This window comes from Melopsittacus undulatus, chromosome Z, assembly GCF_012275295.1.
Source record: "Melopsittacus undulatus isolate bMelUnd1 chromosome Z, bMelUnd1.mat.Z, whole genome shotgun sequence".
Taxonomy (NCBI): Eukaryota; Metazoa; Chordata; class Aves; order Psittaciformes; family Psittaculidae; genus Melopsittacus; species Melopsittacus undulatus.
In genome coordinates, this window is record NC_047557.1 from 82,177,617 (window position 1) to 82,187,480 (window position 9,864).

The window sequence follows — 9,864 nt, forward strand, 5'->3', positions numbered from 1 at the left end:
ACTAGAGCAGCTTGCTCCAAGCCCTGTGCAGCCTGGCCTTGAACACTGCCAGAGATGGAACATCCATAACTTCTCAGCAGATATTTTAAGCTAGTTAGGAGATGTTCTCTAGGTCCATTAAGACTATTACTAGCAGCAGAGCAGGCAGGTGACCGTGTAGGGCCACCTGGGGAGAGCCTGGGGCTGCTTAGCACTGTCAAAGCCAGAGCAGAGGGAAGGAATGTGAAAACACAGAGTGCTGCAGAGGTGGTTTGGCATCACATGTGAGCCATCGATTGGGAAGTGGCAACAGAATGTCAGACAAAATAACAGGGAAAAGAGGGTGTGTGCCCAGGAAAAGCCTGAAAGAGCATGGGGAGCCTGCTGTGTGCTGGGGCTGTGGATAGAGAGGGATGGGAACGGGGATGGGGATGGAGTTGAAGATGTAGATCTGGTTGTGGATGCAAATATGAATAGAGGTAGGGGTGGGGTTGGGAATGTGGATGGTGGTGCAGGTGCTGTTAAGAGCTGGGAATGCAAATAAGGATGGGGATACTCCTGGGGATGTAGACAAGGATGGAGATGCAGATGTGGATGGAGATGGGGATGCAGATGGGGATAGGTTTGGGAATGCAAATAGGAATGGGAATAGGAACGGTGATGGAGTTGGGGATGCAGATATGGGCAGGGCTAGGTATGCAGACAGGAATGGGGGTGTGGATAAAGTTGAGGATATAGATGGGGATAGGGTTATAAACAGGGACAGTGATGGGGATGCAGACATGAATGGTGTGATAAACACATAAATGTATTGGCTTTCACAAATCATAGGTGTTGCTGTGTGGATATAACTGTATGAGTTGGCAGTAACAGAAACAAAACTTGCTAAAGACAGAAGATTAGGCAACAAGTTGAAAATGGCCAGAAGTCTTGAGCAAAATAGGAATCACACAGCAAAAGAATTTGTAAAGGTAAAAGAAAAGTGTGTGGGACACACACACACACACTGATACTAGAAAAGGTAGTGCCTGGAAAACAGTTTTAAAGTACTTTTAGCTTAACTGAGGACAAAGATAAAGAACAATGTTTGTGTTGTAAGTCTGTGGTGGGATAACAGGATTTAGTGACCCCACTTGAACATGAATGAGTTATTTCACACCATTCTTCTACTTATGAGTTAGAGACAGAGCTTCCCGAGCATCCTCTAGCTTGGGATACTCGTCTGCCCATTTTGCAGAAAGGTCACACTGTTTTAAATCTTTGCCAGCTACCAGACTAATTACAGATATGGCTGGTTTTAGTTAGCTGTGTGATTACTGCGGCATCCAACTGTGCCAAAGGTGAAAAGCACAATGCGAGGAAGACTGCTTACTTCATCTTGAAGACTCCTGCTCCCATGAGGAAGACTGCTTACTGCATCCTCAAGACCCCTGCCCACGATCACCAGAGAGCAGCGTGCAGACGCCAAGAGGAGAAGACTGATGATAGTAAGTTCCTGGAGCTAGTTATAATATTCCCCGCCTATACGTGGGAATTATGAATATGACTAATGCAATAGCGAAAGTATATAAACCTGTAACAAATCCTAATCACTTGTGCCTCTGGCTACAGTCATACACCCAGTGCTGCTGCTTTTGCTTTATTGCCTGTCCCTCAATAAACCCTGTTATCTTGTTTAGAGGAGTGAGCTGTATTCCACAAACAGGGATATGCGCACGCGGACGAGGCTTACAACTCGGCCGCCCATCCGGATGTGGGTGCGGATGGCCCAGGCAAGGGGCGGGGCTCCGGAAGGGGAAGTGGCGCGATAGGAGCCGCCCCGCCCCGGATGCCGGCACCTTTTCCTGTCCCCGGACCGCGGCCCGGGTTGGATTTGGCGCAGAGGGCAGTGGCACCGGCGGTGCTGGGGGAGCCGGGAGGAGCTCCCCAACCCTGCCCGTGCCCTCCTGCAGCACAGCATGTGCACTGCCCCTCCCGCAGGTAGGACAGTGAGCGGTGAGCTCTGGGCACAGCAGGATAGCTGCTGGGGAGGGTGATCGGCTGTATGGGGACAGATGGGAAACCAGCTGCCCTGACCTGGGCGGTGGAAGGCTGTGAGCGGGTGCTGCATGACCAGCGTGCCCACGGCAGCACATCGTCACCGTGATCCGGAGAACTCTGCAGGAGCTCACCAGCAAAGTTGAAGTTGACAAGCAGGAGTGCTGTACTGTGCGCGGGAGACACGGGAGAGAGTCGCTCCTAGCGGGCCTCATCCGAGCGTCAAGGAGGCTGTGATTGTATTGTCCTTAAATACACGTATTCATTAGAGTACATACATTACATCATACTCCTAGAGAATCCCTCCCACATGCGCACTAAAATGTGGTAGTGGGCTTTGGGACCCCGGTGATTATTTCTTCATTTTAGGATCGTTGTCATATCAGTAACCACCAGGCAGTTACGGCAAAACTTGTCGAAGCTGACAAAGCCTAATGTCCTTGAAGTTATTTACTTACAGCCCTATTCATCAGTCAACCCAGTTCTTCAACGGCACAGCTTCCTTCGGATGGGTGTCCTCGCGGAGTAGCAGGGAGCTGGGGGCTAGATTGGAGCCATTCCTTGGGGTTGTGGCTGTAATTGAGGTGCAAAATCACTACTGGGATGATGGAGCTTTGTTGTGTCCTGCTCTGATGATTTTGTGCCTCTTCCCTTGTGTCTCAGGTTTGTGTATGAGAACAAGAATATGGCTTCTCATAAAGTCTACATGCTGGACCCTTGGGTCAACAACCTGCTCTTGAATTACGAACAGATGGATCTCAGTGATAATCTCCTGGCTGGGCAGGTCCTGCAGGTGAGTACTGAGAGGGACTAAAGTGCTGCAACAGCATCTGAAATCCAAATTCCTGGAAGTGTTCAGTGGTTCCTGGTTTGGTTGCTGTTTAGGTGACCCTTCCTCCTCAGAGTCCCTCATTTTCAGTTGTAGGAGCTTTGATTTGCCCATTTTTGGCAGCTTTCTCTAACTTCTGCACCTCTGGTAAGTATGACCTGCTTTCATCCAAAATGTCTGTGGTCTCCAAGCTCATCTTTCATCCTAGCCTCACACTCACAGGCTGCCTTGCCTTCCTCCTCTCCTTCTTTGCATCCTGTCCTTCCTTGTACCATGCCAATTGATGGGTAGCTCTGACAGTGAGTAACATGAGGTAGAAGAAGTTCTTCCCTGTGAGGGTGCTGAGGCCCTGGCACAGGTTCCCCAGAGAAGCTGTGGCTGCTCCATCCCTGGCAGTGTTCAAGGCCAGGTTGGACAGGGCTTGGAGCAACCTGCTCTAGTGGAAGGTACCCTTGCCTGTGGCAGGGGGTTGGAGTTGGATGAGCTTGGTCCCTTCCACCCCAAACCAGTCTGGGACTGTATGATTCTATGATGGATTAGTGTTTTTAGCTTGGTGGAAAGCTATGAAGGAATATATGCACACCATTTATAAATGAAGGTGGCACTCTTGGTACATGGCTTTTCATGTCCCCTCTTTGTGCATCATATTCCAGCATCACCAGTCAGGTGGATGATGTATGTGATGTCTGTGACCAAACTGTAGGCAGGTACCAGGAGAAGTCCATTGCTGGAGGGACTGGGACAGGCCAGTACTGATCCACAGCTCCCAGCTCATAGAAGAGGCAGGTATGAGACCTGGAGGAGCAGTTTAGTGCTTCCCTCAGGGGTTGTTTTGACTCAGCATGGACATTGTTTAATACAGGCTCAGGGTTGCTACACCATTCAGAAGAAGGGAACAGCTGTTGTGATACTACTGTTTACTGCTGCTCTCTGTCTCCCTGTGCTCCACAGAAGAGCACGTGTCCCCAGCCTGCCCAGAGCCTTTTTGCCTGGATTCTTGCTACTGGTTTGGGTAAAAAACATTTGGCTCCATAGTAGATGGTGACCTTCCTTCCTAAGACTCTAGACTTTCAGCCAGGCTTGTGTGTTCTGTCCTTGTTCACAGGGTAGTATGTAAGTGACATTTCTTTTTCTCCCTTCCTCAATCTCTTCATAGGTTTTACATGACTCAGCTGTGCCAGGCCAGCCTGAGGCTGTCCAAGATGCTGTCCTGCAGGTCTCAGATGGGTCCTACTACATCCGTGTGATCATTGCAGCTGAAGCTCTGCAGTCAGAGAAAAAGTGGGTTCCACCATGCCTAGGCTGTGGCTGGGACACTGGTTCTCCACAGCTGGTAGTGGGGCTTATGCCTGGCCTTGTTTCAGTTGTGTTAAGCTAAAGTAATCACAGGGTGGGAAGTCTGCATGAAAGAGCTGCCAGGGGTTGGAAATTAGAAGACTGATGCTTGGTGCTCTGGTTTTGGTGGGCTGGGATGGGCAGGGGTTGATGACAGAAGCTTCGATGCACATGTAGATGTGATTAGAAAGAGCTAAAGAGCCTGTGGATTTTGTGAAAGGAACCAAAGCATTAACATGGGAGCTTGGGCTGCTTCTTCAGCAGTTTCCCCAGTTGGACACCACTAGACTCTGGGTTGCTGGTAGCAGAGCCAAAGGTAAGCAGCAAGAAATAAATTGCAGGTGCCAGAGCCCTTGGTCCTTGATGCTCATGCTGGGGTGTGTTCCAGCACAGAATCCTAGAATAGTCTGGGTTGGAAGGGACCTTCAAAGCTCATGTAGTGCAACCCCTATCTAATTGTCTCATCCATGCTCTGGTGTGGTTGGTGTAACTGCTGGGGGAGCCCCTCTGTGTGTCTGGGTGATCCAGCTCCATTCTTCATCTCTCCAAGATGTTCCTGCTTTGCTCTTTTTCTAGCACCCACACGCAAATCAAACTTTCCAGCCTCATTTGCAGAATTGTCATCTTGCAGAAGTACACAGTGTGTTTCCAGGAGGAAGTCAGGCCGGTGAGTGCTCTGATGAGTGGAAGCAACTTATTCCTGGCTTCCTGCACGCTTATCTGCTTTAAGCTGCTCCAAGGAGATGGAGGGAGATGATGGGTGGCCTTTTTTCTCTCTCCTGAGCTGGGGCAGGAGGGAGCAGGGCTGGGACTGCAGGTGCCTCATGGGCTCTGTTTTCCCTTCAGGAGGACTGTGAGTTCTACCTCCGGGTCCAGAAGTTCATTGTGCTGCCCATAGAGATGCTGAGGTTGGAGTCATCTGACGGGTACAGTGGGGAGCTTGGCTCCAGGGGGGCTTCTTCAACACTCTGGGAGTCATGTTGTGACCTGGTTGTGGTGGGGAGTTCCTGCTATTTGAAAGAGGAATTATCTCCATTGCAAGCTGTGAAGGAGATGGCAAATCAGAAGGAATTGGTAACTGGCTTCTCTCTTCCTGCAGGAACAAGGAGCCCTCTGTGATGCAGAAGGTAAAGAAGCTCTGGCTGTAAGTATGGGCTTGCCACTGCTGGGGAGCATGTCCAGGTACCATGACAAGAGCATGGCTCCGGCTGAGGCTTTTGCAGCCTGGCAAGGGCAGGTTTAGTTTATGGCAGCTGCTGAACAACCTAGCACAGGATGTGATGGAGCCAAGTAGACCATGTGGAGGGCTGTCCATCCCCAGCCTCTTCCTCTGAGCTGGGAAGAAACACCTGTAGGACACTTGCTCCTATCAGCTGTGGGCCGCATGGCCGGGTAGGTGAGCCCCACACAGCTCAGTCTTCATGCTTGGAGACCCAACTCTGGAGATCCACAGAGGTCTCCATTGTAGAATCATAAACCCGGACTGGTTTGGGTTGGAAGGGACTTTAAAGCTCATACAGTTCCAACCCCCTGCCATGGGCAGGGACACCTTCCACTAGACCAGGTTGCTCCAAGCCCTGTCCAGCCAGGCCTTGAACACTGCCAGGGATGGGGCAGCCACAACTCTGGACAATCTGTGCTAGTGCCTCACCACCCTCACAGGGAAGAACTTCCTTGTATCCACCCTAAATCTCCCCTGTTTAAGTGTAAACCTATCACCCCTTGTCCTGTTGCTGCAGTCCCTCTCCACCATCTTTGTAGGCTCTCTGCAGACACTGAAAGGGTGCTACGAGCTTTCCATGCAGCTTCTTTTCTCCAGGAACAAGTCTCACTCTATCTTCAGGAGCAAGGCTTCCTGATGGGGATTCTTGGGAAATCCTGATGGGATTCCTGAGCAAAGACTGGTGGCCAGATCCAGCACACAGTGGGGAATCCATTGCTTCCACAAGCTGCTTCTCCCAAGCCAGGGTGTTTGATCTGTTAGAGCTTCAGAGGGCTGTTTGGCCTGCATGTGCTCAGCCCTAACCTGGTTTTGTTGTCTTACTGCAGGAGGAGTCTTGCTGAAAGTGACAACCCCAGCTCAGGTAAAGGGTAGTGGGGGGTGTGTGGTGTTCTGGGTCCCTAGTGGGGCTCTGTGCTTTACTTACCTTGGTCCCTGTTAGACAAGGGTAGCACTAACCTGACCAGATCTCACAAGGCAATGTTGCTAACCATAAAGCAGTTCAAGATGGTTCTGACAGCTAAAGCAGTGTGGGCCATTGCACACCTTCTGCTGTGCCAGGACCTGCATAGAGAAAGGTGGGAGTTTCTAGAAGCAAAGGAAATGCAGAAATTTGTGTTTCACCAGGTTTCAGTGCCCACAGCAGTCATACAGCAGACTAAAAGCAGTTGCAAGAGAGCCTTGCCTGAGTTAAGGTGTCTTCTCCACTGATGTTCATGTGTTCTTGTTCCAGAGTCATCCCTCTCTCAGCTGATAGATGCCATAAGACAAAACCATCTGGAAGATTTGAAGGAAAGTGCTGAGGTATGCCTGGATTTAGGGGTGCCCAAGATGATGCCAGCAACAGGGAAGGACGAGGTTCCTGTCACGCAGTGGGAGGCAGTGCGCAAGCAAGGGGTGAGTCTGGCTGCTGTGACACCTGAAGCAGCGCTGTGACAGCTCGTGGTGCTCTGGAAGGGTGAGAGGGCAGAGCTGGAGGGTTGTTGAACAGAGAGGTGGGCTCAGCTGCCAGTTATGGGTGGGCTCCTTTGTCCCAAGTGAGCTGCCCAGAGAGAACCATGCAGTGTGTCTCATTTCAGCAGGGCGAGGACACCTTCATAGTCCCAGCCAATATCCTGGTGGTCCCTCCTGAGGAGGGGGCAGTTGCTTGTGATTCTTCCAGGGCAGGTCAGTGCAGTGGCTTCTTCTGCAGGATACGTGGGTGGGCAGTTCATTCGGGAGATGACTCCCTTTCCTCTGACTCTGGGATATGACCATCAATGTCCTTTTCATTGCAGAGACAAGTGAAGCAACTCCCAGGGAGAGTGGTGATGGCAGTATAGGGCCGTCTGAGCTGAGTGTCATATCCCAACCCAGCTGTGAGTAGTGAGACTTCTCTGTCCCATCCAGTCTCTGTGTAGTTTCCTCTGCAGTTGGCTCAGCCCATTTTCTCCTTGGACTGAGCAGAGGAGGTACTGGCATGGCCAGGTCTTTGACAGACCAGGATTCCCAGTCCTGCCTTGAGGGAATGGTCCCATTCCTGCAGCCTCCTGAGCTGAGCAGCTTCGGTTTGTTGTGCTGTGAGCATGAGTGATTTTATCCCTTTGATGCCATCACAGAAGACAAGTCTCCTGCCCAAGTGCAGGAGCTTGGTTCATCACCAGGACAGGCTTATGTCAGCAAGCTTTGCTGCAGAAGGACCTGCAGGAGCTCAAGCACAGTTCTTTGTAGCCACCACAGGGCTGGGAGTGGGCCAAGACAAATTTCTTTGCTGAAGTCAACCCCCAGCTTCATTATTGCAGCTGTCGTGTCAACAGCCTTGTCGGAGAGCCTGGAGGGATCTATGGACACCCCGTGGGACAGGCTCCCTCCAGTATGTTTGACCATGAGCTGTTCAGGTGGTGAGTCCCTATGTTGCCCAGCCTACCCTGCTGGCCCGAGACACCAACTCTCCCTGGGTGACCCTGTAGTTCATCCTGGATGCTGCCTTGCTTTCTCTGGCTAAAAAGTAGTACTGTAGTGTCCCCATTGGCCTGTGCCTGTATTCTTGAGCTCCAGTGTCCTCCTGTCCAAGCTGACCATGCATTTACTCTTTACCAGAGAAGACACTTCCACAAGACCCTCCATTGAAGACCAAGCAAGATGTGGCTGCTGACAGCAAAATCCTGGACATACTGGAACTGTGTAGCCAGGACTCCTCTGAGGGCAGGTCACCAGGAGTGCCAGTGCAGACCTCCTCTCCCCTGCTTGGCAACTATGGCAATGCCAATCGGGTGAAGACCAGCACCACACAGGCACCATCAGCCATGGAGGCAGCTTGTGATGCCCCCAATGCTGCCCAAGGACCACAGGTTTTGGGGAGCTCTGAGGCAACACCAACACCTCCTTCTCCAGTTACTACCATCTTGCCCAGCAGCCAGTTGCAAGCCCTGACTGAAGGGATGCCTCACAAGAAGCAGGCAGGCTCCAGTGTCACCGCTTTCCCTCCAGATACATTGGAGCATGGTCAGGATTGTGTCAGGTTCCTCGGAGGAGGTGCTGTGGGTGCCAGGAGGAAGCTGCTGGAAGGAAATGGCCAAACACAGCCAGCCCACCATAAGCAGCAGCATCCCCGTCGTGCCCCTCGGTGCAAGAGGAGAGAGGTGGGCATTAGGCTGAAGCCCGTGAGCACACAGAGTGCTAAGAAGAGCAGAAAAGAGGAGGCAGGGCTGCAGCATGTAAAGGAGCTCTCTGAGAAGATGGAGGAGGAAGCAGCTGTAGAGAGTGGCCCCAGCTCCCAGGCAGAGCAGCACAAAGCTCTGCAGCCGGTAAAGATGAGGTTGGGTTCCCTGGGGAGGAGGGAGCCTGGGGAGGTTCTCTGGGTCGCCCCTATTGCTGGGATCCATCCCCAAAGCCCTTTCCTCACCTGGCTTTTGAGGATGGGGAGTTGAAGGCAGGTATTGCCAATATATGGCGGCCACAACCCTATGGGAGGAGGTGAGGCACTGGGTGAGGATGTGATTGAGCCCGAGCTGGGTGGAATTCAACACTTGCTGGAGGGTCTTCCAGCTCTCTGGGTAAAGTAAGATTGGAAGAGCAGGAAATGATTAAGGGTTTTCCTGGGATGTGTGGTTGTTCTCTGGGCTTTGTGACCAGCCTCACCCTCCCCTTCACTCCTGCAGTGCAATGAGAAGCCACTTCAGTACAAATATGAGGCACCAAGCCCTGGGCCCTGTGAGCAGATAAGATCTATCGGGTCAGTAACACAGTGTGGCCATCCCTTGTCCCCACCACGGTTGGTCCCATGGCATGCAGGCAGTGCCACTTGCATCCCTGTGGCAGGTCCCCACATTCTGCCTTACCCTTTATTGCTGGGCTGCCCTGGTGCGTGGTGGCATGTCCCCAGCTGGGTCCATTCTCACCCTGACTCCCCCGCTGTGGTTTCACAGGATCTCAAAGGTGACGCTGGAGTGGGCTTGCTGGATCCTGATGGAGAAGGATGTGGATTCCTGAGCCCAGCCTGTCCTTCCTTTCTTCACTGGTTCAAGTTAAGGTTGCTAACTTGAAGAGCAATTGGAGGAAGGATGGAGGAACAACAGAACCCTGTCCCCAAAGGGACCACTGAGTGGGTTGGCCTGACTGCAGAGACTGGCTGTAGAGGTTCTGGGAACATAACATGTCAAAGGCCAGCACCCTCAGTGCTGAAGAAGCGGGGAAAGCATCCATTCAGGGTTGCTGGCTCCCTTCTCCCACTTCACCCTCTCCATCCTTTCAGAACTCCCTGGCACAGCAAATGGGGACAAATGGTGACACACTGCCACAGGAGCAGGGCTGTGTTTGTCAGCCCCACAATCTGATCCCTGCTCCAAAGGCAGCAAGGGAGTTCGGATGTTTTATTGGTTGGTTTCCATAGGGTCCTGCACTGTTCATTACAAAAAATACCCCACAGGGTTATGCTGTAGAAATGAAAAATAAAAATTGTATATTTTTTAAATACACAGCTCTT

General features: G+C 51.8%; 1 protein-coding gene across 1 annotated transcript; it reads left to right on the forward strand.

Annotated features, from left to right (window-relative positions):
* Positions 1-1,807: 1,807 nt before the first annotated feature.
* On the forward strand, positions 1,808-9,856 carry ACD (ACD shelterin complex subunit and telomerase recruitment factor). Its single transcript, XM_031051903.1, has 14 exons — positions 1,808-1,959; positions 2,680-2,809; positions 4,002-4,126; positions 4,757-4,847; positions 5,027-5,106; positions 5,280-5,324; positions 6,230-6,264; positions 6,634-6,797; positions 6,980-7,067; positions 7,178-7,258; positions 7,682-7,780; positions 7,980-8,686; positions 9,041-9,114; positions 9,308-9,856. Exons 1-14 carry the CDS (start codon positions 1,808-1,810, stop codon positions 9,369-9,371), a joined length of 1,935 nt encoding a protein of 644 aa, XP_030907763.1. The 3' UTR covers positions 9,372-9,856.
* Positions 9,857-9,864: the final 8 nt, after the last annotated feature.

Coding starts and splice junctions, on each gene's coding strand:
- ACD (XM_031051903.1), top strand. CDS start 1,808: ATGCCGGCACCTTTTCCTGTCCCCGGACCGCGGCCCGGGTTGGATTTG. Junction 1,960..2,679: donor GTGCACTGCCCCTCCCGCAG/GTAGGACAGTGA, acceptor CTTGTGTCTCAG/GTTTGTGTATGAGAACAAGA. Junction 7,259..7,681: donor TGTCATATCCCAACCCAGCT/GTGAGTAGTGAG, acceptor TCATTATTGCAG/CTGTCGTGTCAACAGCCTTG.